The sequence below is a fragment of the Crocodylus siamensis genome, chromosome 1 (assembly GCF_052110815.1).
Source record: "Crocodylus siamensis isolate JL-2025a chromosome 1, ASM5211081v1, whole genome shotgun sequence".
NCBI classification, from domain to species: domain Eukaryota; kingdom Metazoa; phylum Chordata; order Crocodylia; family Crocodylidae; genus Crocodylus; species Crocodylus siamensis.
Genome location: NC_143395.1, coordinates 424,772,163 through 424,800,041, shown reverse-complemented (window position 1 = coordinate 424,800,041; position 27,879 = coordinate 424,772,163). Strand labels below are relative to the sequence as shown.

General features: G+C 63.9%; 2 protein-coding genes across 2 annotated transcripts; one reads left to right on the top strand and one right to left on the bottom strand.

The window, feature by feature from the left end:
* On the bottom strand, positions 1-19,063 carry SCARA3 (scavenger receptor class A member 3). The gene is made up of 7 exons (XM_090063827.1): positions 18,944-19,063; positions 17,032-18,220; positions 7,743-7,799; positions 7,304-7,423; positions 5,197-5,295; positions 3,794-4,837; positions 1-582 (listed from the first exon to the last, which is right to left on the bottom strand). Exons 1-7 carry the CDS (start codon positions 19,061-19,063, stop codon positions 143-145), a joined length of 3,069 nt encoding a protein of 1,022 aa, XP_089919953.1. The 3' UTR covers positions 1-142.
* On the top strand, positions 17,309-27,879 carry CLU (clusterin). The gene is made up of 9 exons (XM_090031161.1): positions 17,309-17,444; positions 20,422-20,535; positions 21,271-21,419; positions 21,858-22,028; positions 22,401-22,857; positions 24,342-24,455; positions 25,225-25,457; positions 27,236-27,417; positions 27,687-27,879. Exons 2-9 carry the CDS (start codon positions 20,454-20,456, stop codon positions 27,691-27,693), a joined length of 1,395 nt encoding a protein of 464 aa, XP_089887287.1. The 5' UTR covers positions 17,309-17,444; positions 20,422-20,453; the 3' UTR covers positions 27,694-27,879.

The window sequence follows — 27,879 nt, the reverse complement described above, 5'->3', positions numbered from 1 at the left end:
CCTGGACAGGTGCCACCCCCGCCTCCGGGAGGCCATGGGGGTGCTGGGAGGCTGGTCGGGGCCGGCGGGACCTCTCCCAGGCGCCTGCTGCGGGTCTTCTCCGAGGGGCAGGGGGAGGACAGCTCAGGGGCTTGCAACTGGCTTAGTGGCCTGGGGGTCCGGGGGGACCGGTCACGCCAGGCTCTCCCCGCAGGCCGGGGTCCCCCTTCGGTCCCATAGGCCCGATGGGACCCGGTGCCCCGGGTTTCCCTGGCATCCCCGGCTTTCCTTGCAGCCCCACAGGCCCCGGCGGCCCGGCAGCCCCGTCTGGGCCCCGGGGCCCCACGTCGCCCTTCGGGCCCGCCTGTCCCCTGGGCCCAGGCTGGCCGAAGCTGCCTTTCGTCCCTTTGGGGCCCAAGAAGCCTCTGGACCCGACGGGGCCTCTCTCGCCCGCGGGCCCCGGTACGCCCGGGGGGCCGTGGGATCCCTGCGGGCCGGGGTCGCCCAAGCTGCCGGCGTCGCCCTTCTGGCCTCGGCCGCCCCCAGGCCCCCTGGCGCCCGCGTCGCCTTTGATCCCTCGAGGTCCCGGCATGCCAGGCACACCTGGAAGGGAGGAAGGGGGAGAGGCAGAGCATCAGCAGCCTGCGGGACCAGGGGGACGATCGCCGTGGCAACGGGATGCAGGCACCGGGCATCCCCGGCTGGACCCGCTCCTGTTGCCCCTGCTCTTGCCAGGCGCCAGAGACCCACGCCGGGCCTCAACCTCCACCGAGTTTAAACAGCACCTCGCTGACTGCAGCCAGGCCCCCTGCCCTCTCCCTAGCCTGCGTGGGTCACTCGTACAGCGCCTGGCGCACAAGGGGCGGCCAGCCGAACAGCCAGCTCGCTGGGGGCGGCGAGCAAACGTGGAGGAGGAGGGCGAGGAAAAGCCCCGACCAGCAGCCACCCATCCTCCAGCCTCAGCTGGGCCGCGGGGCGTTTGCGAGCAGCTCTGAATCTCCCCTGCGGCAGCCAGGGAAAAACTCCAGGTGCTGGGGGCCTGCCAGCCGCCTCCTGTTTACCCTGCCCGGCTTTCGGAGAGATGCCGTCATGTGTTGACTCACGCAGCCAGGCCGGAGGTGCGGGGGGCACCCAGACGGCGCTGTCTGCAGCGGGGCTCTCCCCCTGCCAAGCCTGGAGCGGCCAGGTCCCCGGCTTGCGGGGCATTGCTCGGTTTTTCCATGACCGGGAACGGGCGCAGGACAGAATAACAACCCGCGGGGCCTGGTGCGTTCGTGCTGGAAGGGGGCAGCGAGGGGGCTTTGATCCCCCAGTGCTGCGGGACAGGGGATGGGCGGTGGGGGAGATGCCGGGACTGCATGGCTGGAGAGGGGGGACAGACACTGGTGGGGGATCCCCCGGGTGTAGGGGTGTCTGTGCTCTGCTACGGGGTTTTCCTGGCTTCTGGGCTTTGCTGGCTGCTGCACGGGGCGGGAGGCAGTTCTGCCCCTGGCTGCTACGTGCCGCGGGTGTTATTTAAGCCTTCGCTGGCAACGCTGGGTGCTGCCGCAGCCCGGGCTGGGGCTGGGGACTGGGCTGTGCCAGTGCTCCTGCTGGGTCCCGGCTGGACGGCCTTGCCCCTCTGCTCAGGACATCGCCCTGAGGACAAGACGGGATTTCCCCGCAGATCGGTATAGACCGGGGAGGGGGGTCCTTCTTCTACAGCAGAGGCACGGCCCCTACCTGGGATCTCTCGAGTCTGTATTAACTACCTGTCCAACCTCAGAGCAAGACTACCGTCACCCCGGCACAGCACCGGGCATCGCACCCGACCCTGCCCCGGGGGAAGCGGGGGGCCGCGGCACCAACACCCTGCTGCGGTCAAGCAGCGTCTGGGCAGATGGGGCCCTGCCGCTATGCCGGGATGGACCCAGTGACCTCAAGGCCCTTTGCAGCCTGGCAGGCCCAGGGGTCTGGAGCATAGGGAAGCTGGACGTAGCTCGGGGGCTCCAGTCCCGGCTGGACGTCGCGTCCAGCAGGTGGGCTGTAACCACGAGCTCGGAGCGGGCGTCTCTCTCCCGGTCTCTCCGCCGGCAGCTTTCCCTGCTGTGAGCCACCCGTCAGCAGCACGGCTCCACCCCAGAACTGGCTGCATCTCGGAGCAGCGACCGTCATAGGTCGCGCCTGGCTTTCCCAGACCTGGTTTCGAGGGGGGAAACCCTGCAGCAGGAGCAGGTTGTTATCCTGCAAAGGCAGCGCATGCACTGGACCCCTTCAGGCTGCCTGGCAGAGGCATGGGGGAGGTCGGAAGAACCATTTTGCTTTGGGGCCATCTACCCCCAGAAGAGGAGCAGACAGACCATGCAACCCCCAAGCCTGCAGGGACCCCCCGCTTCTGGGCAGAGCTGCCTCTAAAGCCATCGCGGAGAAACCCCGCCGGCATAAGCGTCACCGGGTCTGCGCCATCTGTCCAGGGCTTACCCAGGGCAGCCGTGCGCTCGAGGCAGGCGAGCTCGTCCCCGCTCCCCTCCTGCCTGCTAGCAAGCCAGGGAAATAGTGCCCCTGAGCTCGCTGCACAGCTGGGTGGGCTCCCCCAGGGGGTGGGTCTGTCCAGGCTGCCCGGGTTATTGCAAGAAGAAAAGCCAGGGCTGGATGCATGTCTGGCCTCCTCCGTGTCAGGTCCTCTCCATCAGCCACCCCGGGACCGGCTCCCGTGGGCCTGCTGCCGGCAGGGGATGTCCCCAGCTTGTCTGTGCAGCTAAAGCCAGGGCCCAGGAAAGTCCTGGCAAGCCCCAGTGAGAGCGGGGACAGGAAACGGCCCGAGCCAGAGGCAGCCCGGTAATGACAGCCGTGCCGCGGCCAAGCCGGTAATGATGCGGCTGGGGCTGGGCCGCGTCTCCGGGCCCCGCGGCTGGGTGGTCTGCGGCTGCCTCAGACTCCTGCCCACCCAGATAATTGTGGCCCTGGGGGAGCGGGGAGCCAGCTCGGCTGGGCTCGGGTTTCCAGGCCCGGGGCTTTGTTCCGTGCTGCTCCGGCGGGGCATCGAGTCACCCGCCCCGGCGGACGCCGCCCAGGCTCGGGGGCCAGCCCGGGCTGCAGGGAGGTGCACGGCGAGTGCGAGTCCCGGAGCGACAGACTCCCCCTCGCTGCCCCCTGCCCCGATCACAGCCCGTCCTGTAGCCGCACGGGGTGGTCGGGGCGTTGGGCACGGGGGGGACACCGCGCTGCTGGCTCCTGCGGGCGATGTCAGCTGCAATGTGGATGCCCTGGCACTGAGTGCCCCCCGGCAAGGGGCTTGGGGCACCTTTTCCCCAATAAGCCCCAGCCCTCTGGCAATCAGGGCCCCGGTCGTCGCTGCTGAGCCCTGAGAGTTGAGCGGCAGAGCGGGTGGCTGGAGAAGCCCCCCCGAGCCCCAGCACCGCCGTGCAAGGCCTGCAGCACAGCCGAGCTGTCCTTCTGGGTCGGCCGCCTCCCGCCGCGGTTTCCCCCTCCGGGCTTCCTGATGTGCATGCACACACATATATGTGCACACATGGACATGCCCGCAGGCCCATACACACATGCATGAGTGTGTGCACGCACACGTGGACACACGTGCTTGGGTGCACAAGTTTGCATGCACACATCTGCAGGCACGCACATGTATGTATGCACGCAGGTGCACGCATGCGCACACACGCACTCACTCCCGCAGTCCAAGTCCCCACACGGGAGATTTGCAACCTGCCCCGGCAAACTGGGCCCACCCGGGGGTTGCAGATCTGAACCCTCACGCCCCCGGCACACCGGGGACCGGGTCGAGGCCCCGTGCCGGCCAGCGCCCAGCCATCCTCACCTCTCAAAACGGTGACGTTCTGGAGCATCTCCCCGTGCCGGGCGTCCACCACCTTCATCTCCTCCATGACCATGGACAGGTTGCGGACGTCGAAGTCCAGCCGGGCACTGAGCAGGCCGAAGCGCTCCCGCAGCACATCGGTGGTGACCAGCACGCGGGCGACGGTCCGGTTGAGGTAGCCGAGCTCCTCGGCGTGCGCGTGGAAGCCCAGCGTGCAGGACAGCCGCACGTCGTCCAGGTACTTGAGCATGCTGTGCACGTGGCTGTCGGTGGCGTTGATGTTGGCGAAGATGGTGGCGATCTCCACCTCGTGCGAGGCCATGCGCCCCTCCAGCGTGGCGAAGCGCTCGCCCGTGCGGTTCTCCGCGTGCTGCGCGTGGTACTGCAAGTCGTTGGCGTTCTCCCCGTGCTCGTCCAGGGCGGACGAGACGTTGTCCAGCTGCAGCTGCAGCCCCATGACCTGCAGCGCCAGGTCGTGCAGGCTCTCGGCGTTCTGCCCGATCCTCTGCGCCGCCGCGCCCAGCCCGCTCTGCAGGCTCCGGACCAGCTCGCCCGTCTTGGCCGAGGCAGCCCGCAGGCCCCCGAAGAGCCGCGTGTAGTTCTGCCACTCGGCCACGATCTTCTGCAGCGTCAGCGTCTCCTCGTCCGCCTTGCGCTGCATGAGGCGGATCCGCTCCCAGCTCTGCCCCAGGGTGAAGTTCACCTGCTGCAGGGCCGCCCGCACGTCGTAGCGCTCCTGCGCCAGCCCCTTCAGGGACCCGTCCAGCTCGGCCGCGGCCGCCTGCCAGCCGCGCACCTGGGCCAGCAGCTGCGCCAGGCTCTGGTTGGCCTGGCGCACGGAGAAGGAGCAGGCGTCCGCTTCTCCCGCGAGCTTGGTGCCGGCGGCCGTGAGCAGCCGGTGGGTCTGGGAGGTCCGGTCCAGCAGGATCTCCTGGACCAGGAGCATCTTCTGGATCTCCTCCAGCTCCGCCTGCAGCTTGCTGATGTCCTGGCCCAGCTGCCCGGTCTCGTGGCAGGAGGAGCAGTTCCCCGCGGACCGCTGATCTGCAGCGAGGACAGACGGCTCTGTTAGCGCTGAGCCCTAGAGAAGCGGGGCGGGGGGGGGGGAGCTGCAGAGGTCCCATCTAGTCCAACCTGGCAGGATCAGCCCTTGGCCCCGGCTCCGACACTGGCTCTCTCTGCAGCCTTGGGCGAGTCACATCATCCTACGGAGGTCACATCTAATCCAGCCCCCTGCCCTGTGCAGACCGTCCCAGACAAACCATCCTCAGCTCCCCTGCACGGAGAAGGGACATCCCAAGACCCCCTGAGCCCCGCGGCCTGCCGGCAGCCACAGCGGGGTCACCACCTGGCACCGAGGAGGCGAGCGGGGTCTGCTGTCCAGCTGGGGCTCGCACACTCACCGAGGTCCTGGAGGCCCTGCTGGACAGACAGGATCTTCCTCTCGTAGTGGGCCTGGGCAGAGCTGATGCTGTCCGACATGGAGTCCACCCTCCTGAAGACTGCGGAGAGGAGACATGTCAGGGCCGGCGGTGGGGGCTCTAGCCAAGGTCCCGGCTAGGCCCTTCGTCCTACAACAGCCATTACTCTCCGGGGGCCTCATGCTGCCTGGCACTGGGGGTGTCTAACCGGTGCTGGTACCCTTCCCAGGGCCTCTGCCACCGACTCCCTGCAGGAAATCATGTCCCCCAGCTACGGGCTGGGACAGAGGTTGGGGATGCTCAGAGAGGCTCGTGGTAAGGGTACGGTGGGGAAGACACGGGTTCAAGCCTGCGTGTGGGCATGCGTACGAGCAGGAAGCAGGGAGCACGCCTGAGCCCAGATGCCCGGCGGCTGCCCCATCCCCGGAGCCTGCCGCCAGCGAACAGACGGGGACGCGCCAGGCACAAGCCACGGATGGATGGAAACAGCCTTGGAGCAAACAAGCAAGTGCCTGCTAGAGCCACACACAAGGTGTCCAGTCACTGGGTGTTGGGGGGTGGTGCTCAGCCCTCCAGCATCCCACAATGCTTTGTTCCAGTGCCAATCAGGACTTGTCCCCCGAATAACTGGCGGCAGGGCTCAGAGCCTCAAGTCATCCTGCCTCGCCCCGCGGCTGCTCTCTGGGGGAGCAGGTTGCTCCTGAGGGTTGGGACCCAGATCCCGCTGGATCTGCAAACCTCCCGTCCCCCAGCTCCCTCCCCGAGCAGCCTGCAGGCAGCGAACATGGCCAGGGATCTTCATCCTGCGTCGAACAGATGCCAGGGAGGGTGGGCGAGAGGCCAAGGCGCTGGAGCCGCCTCTCCCGGGCTGGGCGCAAGCGGAAGCAGTGGGCGAGAGGCCTGGCCTGCCCCGCCGGGGCCCTCAGCGGATGCGGGGGAGCGGGGTGGCTCTGTAGGACCTGGGGGGATCCCCCCACCCCCTCCCCGGGGGCTTCTCAGCTTCGGTGTCATGCAACGCCCGGGCCCTGCCCAGAGCAGCTCTCCACTGCCTCTCTCTGCGGTGGGGCTGCGGCCGTCCAAGCCTGACGGGAGAGGCAATTTTCATGGAATAATAAACCGCCGGAGCAGCAGCCAAGGGCTGGAAGACGGTGCCTCGCTCCCACCGCCCACCGGCCCCCATGGCGGGCAGGCGGGGATCCCAGCCAGGCTGGGAGCAGCCCCTTTCCTGCGGGGCGGGCGTGGGCGTGGGTGGAGTGCAGCATCCTGGCATAGCTTTGGGGGTCCCGACGGGGGGGCTCAGCGGGAAGGGGGGGCTCCTTCAGGGTGTTGAGGCTAGATTTTTTTTTGGGGGGGGGGGGGGGTGGCGTTAGCTGGACTGCCAGGAAGCCCCAAGGCCAGAGAGGACACCCAGGCAGGCTGTCCCGCCGCAGACGTCCGGCAGCCACGGCACTAGGCGTGCGGGACACGGGGAGCGCGGGGGGTCTCCGCGATCTCTACCTCCCAGGAGGCAGCCAGAGCTGCATCTGGAGTGTGGCCATCCTCAGTGGGGGCAGATGAAGGGCAAGGAGCAATGGGCCCAAGGTGCGGCGAGGGAAGTTGCGGTTGGGATACTAGGAAAAGCTTTCCTAGCTGGGGGACATGATTTCCTGCAGTGAGTCGGTGGCAGAGGCCCTGGGAAAGGCAAGCCTATGCAGTTAGACGAGGAGGGTGGTGAAGCCCTGGTACAGGCGGCCCAGAAAGGTGGTGCAGTCTCCATCCTTCGAGACCCAGGTAGACGAAGCCTGGGCTGGGGTGATGTAGTTGGGGCGATCCTGCTTTAAGCATGGAGTTGGACTACATGTGACCTCTTACATTAGGGGAATCACCATCTGCAGTATAGGGCCTATGACCCACAGTACTAGAGCTCAGTAGTGTGCAGCGGAGGCTGGCAAGCCTGGGTCCTAGAGTCAGCAGGCCTGGGTCCTATCCTGCCTCTGCCACAGACTAACCATATGCCCCTGGTCAAGCCCCTTCCCTTGCAGTGCCTCAGTCTCCCAGAGGAAGCAGCAAGGGACCCCCCCCATCCCGAGGCAGGGGTGCTCTGACTCACCCAGGGATGCCAACACCGTCACGGCGATGACAAGGAGGACGAAGAAGGCGTACAGCACCTTGACCGAGGTCTGGAGCGACAGGTTCTTCTGGCACTGGCTGCAACCCGACCTCGCCCGGCCTAGACGGGGACGCGTCGGGAAGGGAGCGTCAGGCCCCACGGGGGCAGGCGCCATCTCCCGGGGGGTCCAGACAGCTCCCAGCATCGTCCCGCCACCACCGCAGCTGGACCCGACTGGGCGCAGACGGCAGCAAAGCCAGGGCAGGCCCATCGCACCGTCGCTGGGAGCCGGGTCCCCTAAGGCTGGCAGCCCTGGATTCCCCACCGGTCGCCAGCAAGCACCCCACCTCCCCAGCCCCCTCCAGAAACCCCCAGCCCCAGGTGTGAGGGAGCAGCCGTGAGGGCCAGGCCACCTCCACCAGACCACCCCAACCCTCACCGTTGGGCCGGTAGTGGAAGGACGGCATCTCCTCCTCCTCGCCAGCGAGGTCGTCCTCTGCAAGACAAAGGGGTGCCTCAGCACTCACTCCCCACATCCCTGGGGGGCCCCACGGATCTGCAGCCGTGCCAGGCCGGTCCATGCCTTACAACTGCGGCACTCGCTCCCCCATCGGCCACAGGACCCGTTTGCCTGAGGCTGGGGTGTGGCTGGAGGAGCTGGTCTTCACGTGTGGGGAGGGGGCACAATCCTGTTCGGTCCCTAGCACTCAGAGGTGGATCCAGGAGGGTGCCATCCCTGCTCCACACCAAGTGCGAGCAGCGGCAGTGGCATTTCTACTCAGGCAGCAGCAAGAGTCACTGACTTCTTGGCTCGTTATCCGCCCCCCACTTCCTGCTAAACTCTTTACTCCACAGGCGTTTGTTCGCTCCCATTTCACAGCCCCGCCGCCTGGTTTTCATTCCAGCTAAAAAACTTAAAGTCGGGGGCGCTGGAGGGGAAGCATTAACTCCGGGGAACACAGACTCAGGGGTGCAGTAACTTCTCGCGAAGCGTGGGTGCCTGTCGAGAAGCCTTGATTCTGTTTCGCAGATCTAAGAGACATCCAGTCTCATGCTAGTGGTGCCAGACCTAAAGGACCATCTCTTGCTGCTTTTTTTGGGTGCTTAATTTGCTGTGTTTGTATATATAAGAGATGACACAGCGACTGAGCGCACGTGCCAATAAGGTTCCTATTTATTTTTGCTTCCATCTGGACCTGAGTCATGCAGCCCTAGGCCCTGAGCGTATTGGTAAAGCTTGCAATTTTAATTTTTTTCTGGAGAATCATGTGTGTTGTGTCCTTTGGGATGATACATCTGCAAAATCCTAGCTTCCTCACACCCCTGAGCGTGCAATTGCATCTCCCCAGAGCCCGCCCTGGCCTCTGCTGTGCTGCCAATGGGAAAGACCCCCAGTTTGGGGAGCTCCCCCATGGGGTTAAAGCTGCCCTTGAACATTTTCATACACTGAGTTGGGGTCGATGCAAATAAAAGAGTCTGGTGCTACCCCTCCAGCAGGCCCTGTCTGGGGAGACACAGGCAGGGTGGGGGAAGAAGCCGTGAGCTGACTGCCCCATGCACGGCCCTGCAAGGGGCAAGAACGGCAGCCCGGGACAGGGGGCACAGAGACATCCCCCCTCCCAGCTGCAGTCAGGATCAGCGTCTCTACAAACACGTGCCTAGGGGAGTGGAGGGAGCTGCACACCCCCAGCCCGCAGGCAGCCAGGCGCGGACCACCCAGCTCAGCCCAGGTGACAGCAGCTCCCTGCCACGCTTAGCGGGCAGCCCCTGGAGAGGAAAACCGCCCCTCCTGCCCTCCCGTTCCCACCCCGCCTCCCATCCAAACCATGTCAGGCTTCCCTCCAGCCAAGAACAGCATCTCCCCCGGGGTGGGCGGCGGGGGACCCGCGAAGGGTTGCACCGTGTGGTCCTTCTGGACTGGCAGCGAGGCCGGCGGAGCCCACCCCACCCAGATGCGGCCCAGGGGAGCCCCAGGGAAAGAGACTGCACCGCTCCACCGTCCTGCTGCCCTCCGTGGAAGCCCACGTCCCTGCCGCCTTCTCGAACCCGGCACCTGCTTCCTGGGGTCCGGACGGGACGATGCCGAAATCTCACAAGCATTCGGCATGCCTGGGATCTGGACACCCTGGAGACCCGTCTCGCTCTTCCCTTTTGGATCCGCCCAGCCCCGCCTGCAAGTTGTGAGCTGGGCCCCAGAGCGAGCGAGCTCTGCGGCCCCAGTTGCATGAACTCCGTCACGGGACAGGGAGAAAGGGAGGGTGAAAATAAAGGGCCTTGCTTGCTTCAGGCCTCCCCGGACATGCAGCATATCTCCACCCATTCACAGGCATTAACAACCGACCTCGTCCCTTGAGGAACGGCTCTGGGTCCGAGGAGGCTTGGACTCCTACCAGGCGGGGGAAGCCAGGATGCAGCAGCGTTTTGGCTGGTGTGTCTGAGCCGAAGGGAAAGGGCTTATTCAGCCGCAGTCCTGCGGAGACTGGAGACAGCGAGTCTTGCGGCTGCTTCTTGCCTCGGGCTTTTCCGATGAGCCGGCGATGGAGCGCTGCTCCGGTCCACGGACGCCCGGCTCTCACGGACGTCACCCAGAAGTGGGGGTTATTCAGTCCCATAGGGAACGTGTCCCATACACGGCCACGCCCCCCGCGAGCCAGGGATTATGTCCGTGCCGCAGGCTTTCGTTCCAGCACGGCACAGGCCCCAGGGGCCCCACGGAGCTGTCCTGCTCCGGCCTTGCTCAGCTCTGCATGAGGGGAACGTCATGCGGAGTCGGTAAGCTGTCACGTCCAGCAAAACAGGACTGATCACAAAGGCTGACTTCTGGCCTCCATCCCGGTGCCCACCGAGTTCAGAAACACCTGCTCTGATCCAGCGGGTCTCACGCTTTCCACTCTCGGGGGTGAAAATACTGGCGCTGTCACTTGTTTCCCGACTACGGAAAAGATCCTAGAGCAATTCTCCTGCTGCAAAGCCCTCGGCAAGCCCAGAGCAGGTGGGAATCGCCAAGCTCACCAGACCCGACGGATACCCACCCCCACGCTTCAAGACCCAGCGCCAGACAAACCCCGCGGACAAACCCCAACATGCCAGCAGCCCGGCGTACAGCTTCGTGCGGATCTACAGTCCTCATAGTGTGCACTCCCACAGCGATCGCAGGCTTTTGCGTAAGCATTGCCGTGTACTGGGCCAGACCCCAGGCCCATCTCCTTTGTCACATGGGCAGAGAGTGGAGTCTGCATGGGAGGGTGACCTGGGGTTTCCCCCTGTTCTTCTCTCCCTTGCAGCCTCCAGCATTGAAGATTTGGCTGCCTTAGCTGCCGTTAACTTTAAATCAGGCCACGCCGGCATCAGCGAAGCTAAGGGAAGTGGCGTGAAGGGACCCGAGTCACCGTCCAGAGGAACTTCTTGAAAAGACCAGGCATCACATCTGGATTTAGGGGTCAGGTCAGTGCGTCTAGCTACCAAGCAGGGTGACACGAGAGCACCTCCTTTCTAACCACATCTATCAAGTCCTGCTGCAAGCCTTTGTTTGAGGAGGGGGATAAAAAGGGGTTCAATGCTCTGAGACACGTTCTTCTGGCATCCTCTGCTGCAGTTCCCATCTGCAGAGGTAATGAAGACCCTTAGAAATTAGTTTCCGAATTTGGGTAAGATATCCCTAGAAGTTTCTAGCAAGGCCCTGTGGTGTGCTTGCCCGGGAGGCAGCTTCCAGGGGGCTAATTGCAGGCTTACCTGACCCCACGAAGGCCAGGCTGGGAATTAGTGGGGCTATGAAGGGCAAGGGAATAGACCCCACCAGCTCCAGAGATAAGGGGGCTGAGTGGGCACAGGGGGGGTGCCCAGTTCAGAGGAGGGGATGAACAAGAGAACAGAGCCCACCAGCCCAGTGAAGGGTTTGGGGTGGGGTACAGAGCATTTCCCAATCTGGAGGAGGGACGGAACCAGGAAACCTATCAAAGGACCCGCCGACCAGGGAGAGGCGGGACTGAAGGGCCTGCAGTCTCTGAGAGGGCTGGCGTGTGGGGCTAGGGGTTTGAGGACCTTGAAAAAGAGAGCAGAAGATGGTCTGACAGTCCTGAGAGGGGCTTAGAGAAGCTAACATCTGAGCTGCTAACACCAGCTCTGCCTCTAACACCAGCGAGGCTTGGGGCACGGTGTAGGGGAGGAACAGAGCCATGCAATTTGCCCATAAGGCTATAGGTGCCCTGCAGGGGAACTGCCAGGCTATCCTATTTTAGCATAAGGACTGGATTGAGATTAGTGGGGCCTTGGAGGGACCCACTGAGGAATTGGTTGGACTTAGCCTCCCTTACTTAACCTTAAATAACAAGAAGGCATGGCAGGAGAGTAAATAACAGAGGTCAATAATAGATACAGAGTCAGGCACGAGCCACACAGCCACCAGCAGGCACCACAGCTGCCCTGTGACTCGAACCTACTACACAGATCTTGAGCTGTAGAGCTTCTGAGCTGTACAACTGCTTATTTCTGCTTGGGGCATAAAAGTAGTAGAGCAAGGGCTGTCAAAAGAAACCCACAGAGCCCCAAATCTACTCTGGGGCCCCTGCTACATGTTACATATATCACACAGTTAACTGGTGAATGGTGCAATAAATGCAGACAGGCCACACATGGAAAAGCAGACTGGACACAAGTGCAAAGTAATTATCTCACAATGAACTGGTGAATCGGGCAATTGAGACCAGCCACACGTGCAAAGTAATGCTCACATGATAAAAATGCCTCCCCAGCTATAAAAGGAGCCAACCAGCTATACCAGGGATCTTCACTTTTTTTGTGCCATGGACCCCTTTTGCAGTCTGGTGAAGCCTAGGGACCCCTTCTCAGAATAGTGAGCGTCTGTAGACAGGAAGACCACGATCACGTGCAATCTAGCGGCGGGTCTAATAACTACCATAATTTCAAAGTAGTGATGAGCGTAAATGACATTTCGAGATATCTGCAATAACTGTAATGTGATATGAAAATATCTGTGATTTCTATTGGTGACAAGTCACAGGTACTGCTAATACTACTGCGGTTTGTTGCCTACACTCATAATTGAAGGAAATGCTAAATTTCAGTTAGAGGTTAGTGAAAATAAAGATGTAATTTTTTTCCGATCCAAGTTCACGGACCCCCTGAAATCCCCCCTTGGGGGTCCGTGGACCCCAGGTTAAGAACCCCTGGGCTATACAGTTAGTGCTTGACAATGTGTAACAACTTTATAGCTGATTTCTGTCCAGCTTTCATTTGCACCTGTAGCGGGGTGAGCGCCGGAGGCAGCTTTATACTGAGTGGCCGATTCTGCTTCCCAAGCCTGGATCCAGCCAATCAGGAAGAAGCCGTTTATTATACGCTGCTTTTCATTGGAGCTGGCGGTGACGTGGGGGGGGAGGACTATTTTTATTTTTTAAGCGAACTGAATTCTCCAGCTGTGCCCAGGTGAGGTGCCGGGGGCAGGCCCTCCTCTTGCACTGAAGCATCCAGCTCAAACCAGGGGAGCTTTGCAACAAGCAGATGTGTTAAAAGGGAGGGGGGAAAAAACTAATTTCTAGGCAGGATTTAACATTTTTTTAAGGACTGAATCCTGAGTCAGCGCTTAAAAACATTGCAATGCTGAGAAAGTCCGGCTGATGTCGTGGGCGGGATGGAAAGTCCGATTCTCGGGTGACGCCGTCCTCCCCGCTCCCCAGCACGGGGCTGGAGCTCGCAGCCGCGAGCACAGCTGTCCCAGCTGCTGCACCCTGTCTCCCCGGGGCTTCGGGGCAGCCGGGACGAGACACCCACCCCCTCTTGTGCAGGCCAAGGGAGTCCTTACCCGCCCTGGTCACATAAAGGAAGCTTCCCTAGCTTCTCCCTTTGTTATCCCAGCCAGGCGCCTTCTCCCAAGCAAAGCTGCGCGCAAGGAAGGCTGCTGCACGCCCAGCAAGAGAAACGAGGGCGTCTCCGGTGCCTTGGCCCCTGAGCAGGGTAGGAGTGCTGTGCCCACTGGATCTAAGCCCCCGGGGGCCGCCCCGTTGTGTGGGCACCCCCCCCCCGACCCACGCAGGCACGATCTCCCCCCATGACAGCCCCAATCCCCCGCACCCTGTGCAGCCCGGACTCCCCATCAGCTCCCCGTGCTGCCCCAAGCCTGGGGGCAAAGGCAGGAAGCAGCAGTCGTAGGCTGAAGGGGCTCCAGCTACTATTGCCGGGGGGGGGGGAACAACCCCCACTTTAACCCCTCACGGGCTAACGCAGCCCGTGAGCTGCCAGTTGGACAGCCCTCCTCCGCAGAAAGCCTAGAAATCCCACAGCGAGGGAAAAGCCACCGCCCGCAAGCCAAATAATGCATTCAAGGGGGAACGAGGTTCTCGCCAGGCCCCAGCGTGCAGCCAGCAAAGCCCTAACGGGGGACGCCCAGACGCCTCCCACGTGTGCCAGGCGTCCAGGCGGAGATCGGGTTTCCTTTCCCCCAGCAAACAGCAAGCCCTCCTCCAAGCACAGCAGCAACAGGCCCGTCCTCTCCGACCCCAGCTCCTCAGCTCTGACAACCCCACCAGCAGCTCCCCTGCTCTCGTGGGCAGACACCGTCTCATTTCCAGCAAAACTGGGTTTGCCCCCGGCCTGATCCTGCCCCAAGCTCCGCTCCTTCCTAGCAATCCTTCCCCCTCTCAGCCTTTCTTTGCACCGGGGCTCACCGCTGCCTTCATCCCCCCGCTCCCAGCCGTAATGAGAGGTTTAGTAGTGACATCCTCTGCCCTGACTTGGAAGAGTCTGATGAGATGGTTGTCATGATCCCTTCCCGGGCTCTTACAGCCGTCCAAGCTCCCAGCCTGTGAGCCAGCGTCGCTGCCACTATTTTACAAAGGGGGAAAGGAAGGGGTGGAAGAGGCAGGGGAAAGACATGACCAAGTCCATGGGGCAAAGGCAGTAGCAGAGGTGGGAAGTGACCCAGCCCCACTGGCTCCCAGTTCGTGGCTATGGGTGCCTTCTCGGTGCTGCTTTCCCCCCCGGCTCTCCATCTGGGAATGCATTAAAATGTCCAGGCGTTTGGGAGCTGGGGGAAGAATTTTTCACCAAAATGGGTTTTTTTTTCATGCCAACAGGCTACGGGAGATGGCATAAGGCTGATGAAGATGGCACTGGAGAGGGCGACCCGCCTGGTGTCATGAACCCAGCCAGGAGCCTGGTGGCTGGTCCATCAGACCAAGCACAGGTAAAAGGAGGCCAAGCGGGGGGCACGGTCCCCGGATTCCCAGCCCTGATACGGGAGCAATTACCCCCTGAGCCGCGTGCCTGGGGGTGAAGGGACCAGAGCCCGGCTCCTCCAGGCCTGCAAAGGCAGAGGCCTCAAGCTGGGCAGCAAAGAGGCCACAGCTGCACCCTGTATGCCTGGAGCGCCTCTGCATCGCCATGTAGAAGAGCCAGGCCCTGGCCAGAGCCAGGTTCAACAGCGCAGCTCTTGTAAATCAGAGCCGTTTGCCGTAACGCCACGGCCTAGGATTGCATCGCTGCTTCCCAACATGACACTCCAGGCGGCTCGGCAGGATACACCCCCCCGGGGAAAGCCGGCAGGGTTTGCCGGCTGCAGCCGACGGTGCTCCGGTGACGAACCGGGCTGTTAACGCCATCCAGGGTTTTGCAGCCTGGGTCACAAAGGAAGGCCCCAGCGGGTGCTGTGCAAAGTTGGAGGTCTGCTCCCTGGAGCACTCTCGTCGCTCCGGCTGAGGAGGAAGGACTGCAGCGAGGACAGCCGCAGCCAGGGCAATACTCCCCCGCACGGCACCCGTTTGCACAAGGGGCCAAGCCCTGGAGCCAGCCTGTGCCAGGAGCCCGGCCAGCTCAGGGATTTCTATAGGGTGGGATTAAAAATCCCAGCCCTACACTGACTTTGCTGCCCTCCAGAACACATCAGGGGCACGTACAGATGTGCAAACACATCAAGCGTCCGCATGCATGAGCATCTTCTCCCCACATGTTGTTGGACAGGCACGGGAACCTCTCCGGGAGAGCGCTGCGGGCCGGAGAGGGGGTGAGGGGTTGGGCGGTCTCCCATTTCTGTCCGGCACCACGGACGGGCAGGTGCTGGCTGGCAGCTGCGGGGTCATGCTTTGTCCTTTAGACGTAGCGTGGGCTGAGAGGGTCGGAGTTACGGGTCCGCCGTCTCCCTGCTGCAGACGGTGCGCAAGCACAGTGCGTGCGCAGGTGAAAGCAGCGTGGCAGGATCACGACAGCAGCGGGCATGAGGAAGGTTTTGCAGCCAGACTTGGAGACCTGAGGGCCACCAAGGAGCGCCGGGCTCTTCCAGCCGGCCCCTGCTGAGGGGAAGGCTTCTGCCCAGACGTCCCGCCTCAAGCCAGGCACCCCGGGGGCTGCCGCATCCTTCTGGGGGTTCACGACCTTCCCGATGTGCATCTCATTTCCCTCCTAACCGCTCTCTCTGCCAGGAGGTCCTGCCCCTCCGGTGCCCGCGAGATGCTTGGCCCTGCTGCTGAACACGCAGCGCGTCCAGTGCCACCCCCGCCTCCCCTCCGCACGCCGCAGCCTCAGTCCCTTCACTGCGCGCCTGCTTCCCCCGCCGGCGAGGGGATTTCCTCGTGGTGATGCAGCCCAGCGCCCCAGGTGTGCCCTTGCCCGGCTCTCCCCGAGCCATCGCACCGGCGTCGCAGCTCCAGGCACGACAGGTCCCTCCTGGAAAGGCCCAGGCAGAGCCCAGCCCAAGTGCTCCGGCCTTCCCCGCTCTGCAGATCTCACACATGCATGCACACGCGCGTGGCCGTGCCAAGGGGCTCCGGTGTTTACCCTCTGGCGGGGGAGAGCCGAGGTCTGGCTGCACAGAGCCCGTCTTGGGGAGCGGCGCGGAGTGCTTGTGCCCAGCCAGGACGGCGTGTTTCCATGCTGCCGCCCGGGGACCTGCCACTGCCAGCTGTGGGCAGCCCACGCCGCGGAGAAGAGCCCCTTCGGATCAGAGCTTTCCCCCACGCTGCCCGCTCCGGGGTGGAGGCAGGGGGCACGTGGTGGCGCTCAGCCCGGGCTGGCCCCCCTGCGGCCCATGGCGCTTCTCCAGCGGCTTAGGAACGGGGCTCGCGTTGGCCTCTGCCGCACGGGCACCCCCGATCCCGCCGCTCAGCCCCCGCGGGGCGTGGGGGCGGCTCAGGAGCCCCGGCAGGGGAAGCCACCCCGGCCCCGCTGCCAGAGCCGGCACCTCGGCCCGGCCCCGCGGGCAGCGGCGGGGCTCCGGGCGGGCTCCGCATGGCCCGCCGCGGCCAGCCGAGCTCACCTCTCATGCTGCTGGTCCGCGGGGCGCTCTCGGCTCTCGGCTCCCGGCGGGGCACGCCGCCTGGCCCGGGGGCATGGTCCGCCCGGGGGCTGGGCCTCGCGCGCTAGGGGGGCGGCCCGCAGCCCTAATTGCTACCAAATGTGCCGGCTCCGGCTCCGGCCCCGGCCCCGGCCCGCGGCCGGGGGCGGGGCGGGGCGGGGCGGGGGCGCGGGGAGCCGGCCGCGGTGCCGGGCGGGGGGCGCTCACACCGGGCGGGGGGCGCTCACACGGCGCGGGGGGCGCTCACACGGCGCGGTGCCGGGCGGGGGGCGCTCACACCGGGCGGGGGGCGCGAAGGCGGCCCGTGCCGAAGCCGCCGCGCCGCCGGGCCCGCACCCGAGCCCCCTCGGCGGCCGGCGCTGCGGGGGCAGGGGACAAAGCACTCCCGGGGGGGGAGGGGGGGCTTTGCTCGCTGTCGACTGACCGGCGTCGTGCTGTGCCCCCTGTCCTTGCGCGGGGGGGCGGCCGGCCGGGCCCCCCGAGGGCACCGCGGCACTCCTCCTGACAGGCGCCGGCGCTCGTCCTCCCACCGGCACCCCAGCCCAGAGCCGGGCCGAGGGGGTGCCTTCCCGGGGGCGGCGGACGCAGACCCCCGCCCTAGGGCGGCCCCGAGCCTGGGGGCTCTGCTCCTGCGCCCCCGCCCCCCGTGCGAGAGGGGGCAGGACCGGGGGGGGGGGCGCCTGCCCCATCCGCGGGCCGCGGGCGCCCACCCGCGGCCGTGGGCGGCGCGGCCGCTTCCAGAAAGCTCCGGCCCGGGGCGGGGACGCGCGGCCGCATAAATAGCGCGGGGCCGCGGAGCCGCTCGGCCGCAGCCGCAGCGGGAGCGGGCGCCGCCGGGTGAGCGGGGCCGGGGGCGCGGGGGGCCTGCACCCCACATCTGGCTGCTCCCGGGGCAGGTTCCTGCATGCCCGGCCAGCTGTGCCGGCGGCGTGGCCCTCGGGGTGCTCAGCTGGGGGCACGCGGGGCGGGGGGCGTGCGGCGCGGGCTGGCGCTGGCTGGGGCGCGGGGCGCCCCGGCGCACTTGCGCACAGCTCGGGGGTGCTTGGCCGCCCCCCGGCTGGGCAGGGGCCCCCGGGGCGGGGTGCAGGATTGGGGCCACGTCCCGTTGCTTCCTGCAGCCCCCGGGCTGCCGTGCCCGAGCCCTGGGGGGCGAGGCGCGTGCCCCGGGAGGGCTTTGCCCCTGCCCCGCAGCGCCGGGCCGCGGGCGAGGAGGCAGCGCGGCCCAGCGGGTGCAGCGCCCGGGCTCCGGCCGCGGGGCAGGGCTGTGGGGGCGTCACGCACCCCCCCGGAGACTGCCGCCGCCGCGGGCGGTCGTCCTGCTGCAGGGGGAGAGGGAGGCGCCTCCCGCGGAGCTGCGCTGGCCCGCTCTCCTGCTGCCTGCATCGCGTGCCCGGGGGCAACCCGGGGGGGCGGGCCTGGGGGGCCTCTGCCCGTTGCAGCCCTGCAGGGCTCAGTGCCCCCCGGCTGAGCTCCTCGTGTTGCTGAGGTGCAAGTCCCATCCCTCCCCGGCCGGGCGTGCAGGTGCCCTGGGTCTCGCCCCCCGCTTTGCCAGCCCCCGGCTGCAGCCGGGCCAGGAGCGCCGGTGCCCCGGGGGTGCGGCGGGGCGAGCTGCCCTAGTGCGGGGTGGGGGGTGGGCTGTCAGGGGCCACGGAGGGCTGTTGTCCAGACTTGCTCCCTCCCTGCCGCTCCTGAGCCCGCCGCGTGCCCGGCGGCCCTGTGCCATCCGGCAATAGGCACGGGAAGTGTCACGCGAAGGGTTAACCAGGCCCTACCTCCTAAACTGTCTCGCTGAATGTCTTTGCAGCTGATTTTTCTCTTCTCTCCCTCAACCGTATGGGGACCTCGGTGGCTCTGGGGCGGGCTGGGAGCTCACCAGGGGCCGAAGCTCCCAGCTCCTGCTCCTGCTCCTGCTTCCTGACCCCCAGCCGTGATGCCTGCATCCACCTTAGCTGCTCTGGTCCCCAGATCAAGACCCGCTTGCCCTGGTGCTTTGTTCTCAGTGCCTGGTGGGATTGATCTGTGAAGCAGCAGGAGGGAAGACTGAGGCAGCTTGCCCCGAGCCCTCATCCCCCCTCCACCAAGAGCTGAGCCGTGTAGGGATGCACGGGGGGGAGCTCCCCCTTTCTCTGAAGCCTGTGGGATTTGGGAGAAGGGGGGTGGCCACATGCTGCCTCTTACGCAAGCCCCTCTGATTACTGGCCCGCGGTGGCTTTCCCAGAAGCCGGGTCTTGGCGCGTGTCCGCTCCCTGGCTGGGTCCCAGCTCTCCGGCTCGGCTGGGGCTCGTGCCAACACCCCGGCGGGGCTGAGTCACCCATGAGTCACTGCCGGTTCCTACCCTGCGGCCAGCTGCCTGCAAGGCCACGGGCATGTCCGGGCGCCGCAAGAGCCGTCCGCGTGACTGGGCGAGTGCCCCATTGCTCGCGGGGCTGCGGGGGGCAGGGAGAGGCTTGTGCATCGGGAGAGGCTCAAGGGCCGGAGTGGAGGGGATGTGGCAGGCAGAGGGAGCAAGCCACCCCTTCTCTCAAGCTCAGGACAAGGGGATGCTTCAGCAGGTTTAAAGCTGACTCATGGCTGTTTCCCAGCGTGGTGTTCACATGTGGAACTCCCTGCCACAGGGCAGGGGGAGACCAAGACAATAACCGGGGCCAAGAAGGGATCGGACCCGTTCCTGTGGGGGTTCAGCGCACTAGTGGGGCTGTGGCCTGGTTGCTGCCGGGGGAGAGGGACAGGGGGTGGCTCTGTGCCCCTGTGAGACGGGGTGCTGGGCACCAGGGGCTCTGAGCGTGATCCTGTCCGACACGTTCTCAGCTGTGCAGTCCCGTTGCCTGGAGAGCTGCAGTTTGCTCCAAGCTGAAACAGGTCTGCTATGAGTCTTGCCAAGCGGTGCATCCCCCGGGGCAGGCACCCAGTAAGTCTGGAGCCAGGTGTGCCCCTTCCCTGCTCTACAGCTGCATGGCTTAGAAATCGGGATGAAATGTGTCCAGCTTGCAGGCGCAGCTGCCCCGGGCTGGCGGACTGAGGGCAGGGGCCACGTGAGCTGAGGGAGTAGCTCCACGAGCAGCTAGCAGCAGGAGTAGGCCTTTATCCTCCTCGCCATCAGCCACCTGCTGCAGGGATATGCACCTTGTTGCCTACTGGGGCAGGTGCCCTGGCTGGAGGGTATGCTAGAAGCAACTGCTGTCTTTTGGAGAGGGGTTAAGTGCCTTGCCCAAGGCTACTGAGGGAGGCTGTGTCAGAGCAGCAAGGCCAGGGCTCCTGGAGGGGAGCTGCAGAGCTTGCATCGAGTCCAAACCCTGCCTGAGGCAGGATCCGCCCTGTGCAAACGAGCCCGGACAAACCCAGGGTTTGATTTCTGAGCAAAACTACCATCGCCCCTGGCACGGCACCGGGCATCACCCCCACCCCTGCCCCAGGGAACGCAGTGCCCAGTGTCAATAAAAGATTGCTAATATATGCTTGAGAGACCCCAGGCAGGGTAGAGGCTGTGCCCACTACAGAGGAAGACCACCTCCCCCTAGCCCATGCCAGTCTGACCGGGGGGGAAATGCCCTTCCCGACCCCAAATCCAGCATCGGTCTGAGCCGGAGCGCAGGGGCAAGACCCTGTAGCCAGGACCCTGTGGGGTTGGTGCCAGCAGGAGCAGTGGCACAGCCCGGTCCCATCCCCAGCCTGGGCTGCAGCAGCACCCGCTGCTTTGCTGCACCCAAGGTCAGGCCGTTCTCAGCCCCTTGCTGCATTTCCTGCCCCCAGGCCCAGAGCAGCGCTGGCCAGGTTGGGGCTGGGCCTGGGATAACTCTCTCCCTTGTTTTCCAGGGTCCTACTGTGGGTGGTAAGAAGCCGGGAAGATGGCATTGCTCCTGGTCTCGCTGCTGGGGCTCCTCGCCTGGGAAGGGGGCCAGGCTCTCATCCCCCCCAATGAGCTCAAACGTAAGTGGATGGGTGCCCCCAGCACCCTGCATGCCTGAGGACCCCCCCACACACACACTCTGCCTCCCATGCTGTGGGCATTGCTGTGTGCGGCGTCCGAGCCGGGCAGGGGCCGTCTGCCTGCGTGCCCCTTGAGGTCTGCAGCGACCTCTGCCCATCGCTCCGCCCGGTGGGTCCCCAGTCTGGCCTGGCAGTGGTGGGGGCTGTAGTTTAAAGGTTTAAACCCAGTTTTAGAGCCCACCTCTATCTGAGCTGGGCTGGGTGGATGCTCGCAGGCTCCGGGGCTTTGGCTGAGGCTCTCGCAGCCCAGGCTGCAAAATCCCATGGGGGCTAAACTTCCGTCTTTTTGAGCTCAAGGCCAGGGCACGCCAGGTCTCCTCCCCACCCACAGCAAAGCCCTGGCCCCGAGTGCTTGTACCGTGAGCTCACAGCCCTGTTGCCACGACTCGCGGCTGCATGTCCGCTGCGGTGTCCACAGCCAGATTGCACCCTGCCCTCATGTGCGGAGAAGCCTGGGGGTGGTTAGGGGCTGGGGCTCCTCCATCCTCTGTGTCCAGCTCCCTGCCTCCTGTAGGGCTGTAGGCCAGGCCCGTGGCGGGGCTCAGGCCCCACGGGGACCCTGTTTTGTCCCTCCTTGTGCTGGTAGGTCTATGCACTCGTGCGTGGGCAGGACCCGGTCAGTTGCCCTGGCACGGTGCTGCCCGCACGGCTCACGCCTCCCCTGCCCCCTTGCAGAGCTGTCGGTGGCTGGGAGCAAGTACATCGACACCGAGATTGAGAATGCCATCAACGGGGTGAAGCAGATGAAGAGCCTCATGGACAAGACCAGCAAGGATCACCAGGCCGTCCTGGACACGCTGGAGGAGACCAAGCAACAGAAAGAGGTGGGGGAGGCAGGGAGCTGGGACATCACCTTCCCCCTCACCCCAAGGCTTTGTGGGGTCCCCAGGTTTGGGCTGTGGGATGCAGGTGGGAAGACGAGCGCTGGCTTCTCCCAAGAGCTGGGGCTTGTCATGAGGATGCACACCCCCAACCCAGGGAGATCAAAAGGTCCAAGCTGTGGTCTGCAAAGTGGCTGAGCTTTCTCCAGTTCAATAAAGCTGGTCAGGTTTTCTGGAGAGCAGGACTTGCTCCCTCTGTGCCGCAGCCTCGCTCCACTCCTCTGCCTTTACGGGCTGGGGATTGTCTCAGTCCAGACCTTTGCAACCGGGAGCATCCCGGCAGCGGCAGGGATCGAGCTGGGGTCTGCCCCCGTCCCCAGCGGGCAGGTGCCCCCGGGGGCTGCGTCCTGGCTCACGGCGCCCGCGTGTCTGCGTGCACAGGAGGCCATGCGGCGGGCCCGGCAGAAGGAGCAGCTGCTGTCGGAGACGCGGGACGTGTGCAACGAGACGGTGCTGGCACTGTGGGAGGAGTGCAAGCCCTGCCTCAAGCAGACCTGCATGCGCTTCTACTCCAAGACCTGCCACAGCGGCTCGGGGCTGGTTGGCCGCCAGGTGAGTCCTCGGCGAGCCGCGACCGGCTGGTAGCAACTGAATGAGAAGGGGGTCCCTCGGAGCATTGCTCCAGCCCCCCGCACCCCACCGCAAACCTGGCGGGGGGCTCTGGCAGGCAGCTGGAGGCTCTCTGGGTTTTCACTGTGGTGCAGGGGAGATCCGGGCCTCGCCAGCACCTTGGCTTTGCAAGGGCAAGGCATATCCCAGGGTCTTGCCCGGTGAATGGCCGTCTTATGACTTGGTGTGGGGGGAAGGACGCCTTCCAGAGAAGCAGGATAGCCCACAAGCTCCACAGTCCTGGAGCATCTTCCCTAGCATCTGAGCCGCTGAGACCCTCTGGCCCTCACTGCCTGGCCGTGCTTCGCCCCGCAGCTGGAAGAGCTCCTGAACCGCTCCTCACCCTTCTCCATCTGGGTGGACGGGGAGCGCGTGGACTCGCTGCTGGATGAGGACAAGCAGCAGGGCCGGTGGCTGGAGGACCTGGAGGAGCGCTACGGCCTGGTGGAGGACAGCGTGGACGACCTGTTCCAGGAGAGCACGCGGGCCTATGGGCGCCTGCACCCCTTCTTCCACTCGCCCTTCGCCGGCGGCTTCCAGGAGGCGCTGCGCTCCCCTTTCCACAGCCCGCGCCTCCCCAGCACCAGGGTCGTCCGGGACCTGCCGTCCCCCTTCTTCCGCCTCCACGACCCGACCCAGAGCTTCCAACACCTCTTCCAGCCCCTCTTCGAGATGACCCAGCGCATGTTCGAGGGGGCCCAGCGCGCCATGGAGCAGGACAGGCACTGGTTCGGCAAGGGCTGGGATTCCCTGCCAGGAGGGGTCTCCACAGGTGGGTGAGGTCTCGCCGAGCCCATCAGCGCTGGTTGAGGGGGCTGCGACTTGATGCATTCAAAAGATCTGAATAGAAACCAGCTATAAAGCTGCTAGACGCTTTCAAGCACTAGTGTTGTAGCTGGTCCACTCTGCAGCTAGACTGCCGTTTTTATGGCATGATAATTACTCTGCACGTGTAGCCGGTCTACACTTCAGTGCTTGATGCACCATTTAATTGCATGATTATTGCTTTGCATGTGTGGCCAGTCTACATCTTACTGCCTGATTTGCCAGTCAGTGGTGTGCCACATGTAACGTGGCGGGTGCCATCGCACCCCAGCCATGGGGTGTTTCAATGCTTCCCTCCCCAGGGCAGACTGGTCACTGAGCCCAAAACCAGCAATGGGAGCTGGTGGGACGGCATCAAGGTAGCCTGTGGGGAAGGTCCCAGGAATTTGGTTTGCAGAAATACGCCTCACTCCCGCTGGGGTTGAGCAGAGAGCACATGGCTCAGGTCCAGCCCCGCTCTCGGCAGGGGTGCGGTGCTACCCCTTCCCCAGGCATTGGGAATGGTGTTGTGGGTTCGAGTCTAGTCCTGGGACCGAGTGAGCCTGTGGCTGTGGTTCCCAGCATTGACTGGAGCAGCACAGGGTGCACTGGAGGGGGCTGCTTTCCCCTGGGGTGAGCTCCACGTGCTGGCTGGGGCAGGGGTCAAAGTCTCCCCATCTCCACTCTTTTTTTTTTCTCCCCCTGTGACCAGAGTACCTCTACTCACCCTCCTGTTACGGGCCAACCGCCTGCTTACTTGCCTGCCACACCTTGATCTTAATTGATCAATTAATAGCTGTAATCAGTGGGAAGCTGCCCATTTCATTTGCCCCAGTGCCAGGGGGCACTGTCTGCGGCTCCTTTTCCTCCCCTACACCGCAGCCCAAGCCTCGCAAATTGTACTGATGTGGTTTTGTCCTGGACCTTGCTGTAATTTGTTCCTCTCCTTGACTTCCCTGGGCTTCCACCGCCCTGTCTCGTCCCGTGCCTTCCTGGCACCCCCTCGCCCTGGTGCTTCTCGCGGCCCCCTCTCTGGGGCTGGGGCCAGTGCACCCCAGAATGCCGCGCCCCTCTGGCACCGGGGTTCCCACACTACCGTGGAGCCCCTATGAGGCCTCCTTCAACCCCTAATAGCCTCACCCGGTCCTCCGGCATTATAAAACTACAAACAGAAAACTCAAACCCCCCGGCTATAACATAAAATCTAAGCCGTCTGGCCAGCCGCCTTTCTAATCCCTGCCGGGGAATTCTGTCTGTGGATGTGGGGTGGAGAAGCTGCTCGTGCCGTCGGGCTTCTCTACTCTGCTCCCTCCTGGATGCAGCTGCCTCTCGGCACCGGAGGAAGCCGCTCCTCCTTGTGCCTCTACCAAGGGGTGCAAGGCGCTGTGCTGCCCGGGTAGGCAGCACGGGGAGGGGGGCAGCGAGATCTAACACCGTGCATCCCACCTGCAGAGACCTACAACACTAGCGACGCCCGCATGGTGTGCCGCGAGATCCGCCGCAACTCCGCCGGCTGCCTCAAGATGAAGGACCAGTGCGAGAAGTGCAAGGAGATCCTGGCCGTGGGTGAGCAGTGTCACCTGGGAGCTTGCTTGGGGTACCCCCACCCTTCAACCCCTCCGCTGGCATTGGCTTGGTCAGCAGGAGGCATTGCCCCCCTCTTTTTTTTTCCCCCCCACCCTATCCCAAATCCTGCATCCGTGGTTTAAGCAGTGAGTGGGCCCAGAAGCATTTTGGGTTTCTGTGGAGCAGTGGAGTGCATCCTTTGTATGTCTGCAAAGGACACGGAGCTGGGATGATGCAGTTGGGGCTGGTCCTGCTTGGGGCAGGGGTGGACTAGACGTGACCTCCTGGGGTCCCTCCCAGTTCTCATTTCTATGATCAGTGTCCAGTTTGGGCCTGTGTGGATGCAGCATCCTGGATCCTCCCTCCGACCTCAGACGTTGGGACACGAGTAGGGGGGGGCCGGGGAGTTGGGGCCTCTTGTACCAGAACCACAGGCTGCCGTGGGCTGGGCACAGGGGAGCCCTTGTTGAGGATGGGGCCCTGGGGTGTTCTCCCCAGGGTGGGGGGCTGCAGCAAGTTCAAGGGGGCTTGCGTGGTGACTGCAGGCTTTTGACTCGACTTCCCCGGCCTCCGAGTGCTGGTGGAGAGGGGACCTGGCTGCTGCTTCCACGAGATGGGCAGCCACGTGCCCCGCTCCCTTGCGGCACTGGGCTTTGCAAACGCAGGGATGCAAGGGCTCAGCCTGCGACAGCCTGGGCGCATGTTCCCGCTGCCATGGGGCAGCGCTCGGGGCTGCATCCCTGATGCTCTGCCCGACCCCACCCCACAGACTGCTCAGACCCAGCACAGAGCCAGCTGCGGGAGCAGTTTGAGGACGCGCTGCGTATCGCCGAGCGCTTCAGCCACCGCTACGACGAGCTGCTGGAGGCCTTCCAGCAGGAGATGCTCAACACCTCGCGCCTGCTGGACCAGCTCAACCGGCAGTTCGGCTGGGTGTCCCGCCTGGCCAACCTCACCCAGAACGGCGGAGGCCGCGACGACGGCTTCTTCCAGGTCACCACGGTGAGCGAGTTCCTGTGGGTGTGATGCTCGGGGGATTGCGGCGATGCTGCTCTGGGACTTGTGATGCATGGAGGGGGATGTGCTGATGCTCCACTGGGAGCAACATGTGTTGTTGTGTTTGGTTTTTTTGCACAGAGGACTGCACTGATGCCCTGCTGGGGGGTGCGGGTGCACGTGCATGTGCACTTCTGTTGCAGGTCTGGCTGTGGCTGGAAAGTAAGGGAGAGGCCCAGGCCCACAGCCTCCCTGCAAGGCTGCTGCCCCGTCAGAGGGGACTTGCCTTAGGGAGGGGAGGGAATGTGGGACCTGGGCAGCACATCCAGAGCTTGCTGCAGGACACTGGCATGGAGAGGAAGCCTCTTGCCTGGGGCGGGGGCGTGCTGTGGGGTGGCCCCCTTGGAGCCTGGGAATCCAAGGGACCGCAGCCCCCCTAGGCAGGCCCATCTGGAGGAGCTCTGCACTGTAGGACCTGAGAGGATGCAGCCCCCTCCCACGGCTCAGTGCCCCTGCTCCTTCCCTTGACGAGCCTGCAGGGTCTCTGCAGCATCGGGGCAGGTGCCTTGTCAGTGCCAGTGGGGTGCTGCCCAGTGCAGAGAAGAGGTGCCGGGGGGTGAGCTGTTCCCTTGTGCTGGCTGGTGGCCTGGGCAGCCTCCGTTGTGCCAGGGTGTGGGGTAGCTCTCCCCACTGCCCGCTATCCTTTGTAGTGCAGTCGGGGCGTGGAGCTGCACTGCCTCTGCTGTGCCCGAGCACCAGCTCCCAGGGAAGCTGGAAGGAGGGAAAGTGGGTCAGGCCCAAGCCAGGGACAACCGGACCATTGTCCTTGCCACAAAGTGCCTCTGTGTCCCAACAGCCTCATGGGACCAGAGCCCCCAAGGGACCCTGCAGTGCCCCGGTGGCTCCGGCTGCTGTGAATGTGGAGCTAGGCAGGGTAATTACTTTTTGACTGGTGGAACGTGTGGATAGGAATGAGACTTAATTGCTCCTTGAGACCCTTCCAGTTGCAACTCGAATTAGGATGCGCAATAGCAAAGACTTATTAGTACTGATCACGACCCTGCTTCTGCAGCCTTATTCTTATAGGTGGTTGATTTGCCATGCTAATGATCGATCTCGGATTGGTTTTATTTAAATGTCTTTGTTTACTGCGACTTTTGAAACTGGCACCAGATTTTCGTGGCCCTGAGAGAGGGGTCACCGGAGCTGGTTGTTAGGTTGTCTGACCCCTGTCTGTTAATCCATCTGGTAATCTTTATTAAAGATCTCATTAATCAATTTAAATTTATTTCCAGAATAGCAGAAGGAAAAATTTATCTCCCATTGTGGCTTGCCCTTTGGCCTCGGGCAGTTATGTACTAACTGTGGCCTGACAAGGCTACCTCACTCTCTTTCCAGCCTCAAGGCTGCCTTTGTCCATAGGTAGTGGAACCTGCTAGCAAAAATACACTTAGCTCTTAATACATTTGGTCACTTCAGTTATTAATGGTTTAGGATGCAATTGTACTACAGAGCATCTAGGACGCAGGCCCTTGGCTTGCTGTTTAGTCCTATTTCTGCAGGTTTGGATAGCATATGTTTGATTCAAGTTATAGTGCTCTTGGTCACCCATAGCTCATGCTGCACAGGCCTGTGCATGGCTACAGCAGGGTTGGGCCTTGCCAGGGGCTGGTCGGGGGGCTGTGAGCTGGGAGGTTGCTTCCAGGTCTCCATGGGGTGAGCGTGGGTTGGAGGTGCCGCAGCCCCAGCTCTGGGCTCACTGGACCCCACGCTTTCTCCCCTAGGTGCTTTCAAAGACCCCTGACCCCCGGGACCCCTCGCTGCCAGTTGACACCCAGGTGACGGTGCAGATCTTTGACTCCGAGCCGCTGGCCCTGACGGTGCCCGGTGACATCTCCTGGGATGACCCCAAGTTCATGGAGGTGGTGGCCAACGAAGCCCTGCAGCTCTACAAGCAAAACAACGTGTGAGTGCCGGGGGCCAGGGGCTGGCCTCTGGGGCTGTATGTACAGCACCAAGCACAGCAGGATCTGAGAGCATGCAGGGGGCAGCAGGGTTATTGGAGTCGCTTCATGCACAGGCTGCAGGGTCTGTGCAGCTGAGCTGGGACTGAGACCCCAGTTTCCTGGCTCCTAAATCCCTGCTCTCCTGTGCCCCAATCCTCCCTGTGGAGGAAGAGGGCAGGGTCCTCTCTGCTGCCCTGTGTAACCCCTGCCCTGTGTCTTTCCCCCGCAGGGTGTAGCGCTCCCGCCTGCACAGGACCGCGGTCCCCTCTCTGACGCCGATGCCTCCAGCGCTGCCCTTCTCCATTGCTGCACAGGGCTGCTTAGCCCCAACTGTCTGCACTAGTGGTTAAACACTGAATTTCTGCTCTGCTGCTGCCGAGCCGGCCTGGCCCACGCAGGAAATTAAACTAAATCCACACTGA

Excerpts from the sequence above, each read along its gene's own strand:
- SCARA3 (XM_090063827.1), bottom strand. The coding sequence starts at position 19,063 with ATGCACAAGCCTCTCCCTGCCCCCCGCAGCCCCGCGAGCAATGGGGCA. Across the intron at positions 7,424-7,742 it reads CTTCCACTACCGGCCCAACG|GCCGGGCGAGGTCGGGTTGC; the intron begins GTGAGGGTTGGG and ends GTCCCCGTCTAG. Across the intron at positions 5,296-7,303 it reads GACGGTGTTGGCATCCCTGG|TCTTCAGGAGGGTGGACTCC; the intron begins GTGAGTCAGAGC and ends TCCTCTCCGCAG.
- CLU (XM_090031161.1), top strand. The coding sequence starts at position 20,454 with ATGGCATTGCTCCTGGTCTCGCTGCTGGGGCTCCTCGCCTGGGAAGGG. Across the intron at positions 20,536-21,270 it reads CCCCCCCAATGAGCTCAAAC|AGCTGTCGGTGGCTGGGAGC; the intron begins GTAAGTGGATGG and ends GCCCCCTTGCAG. Across the intron at positions 25,458-27,235 it reads GCTTCTTCCAGGTCACCACG|GTGCTTTCAAAGACCCCTGA; the intron begins GTGAGCGAGTTC and ends TTTCTCCCCTAG.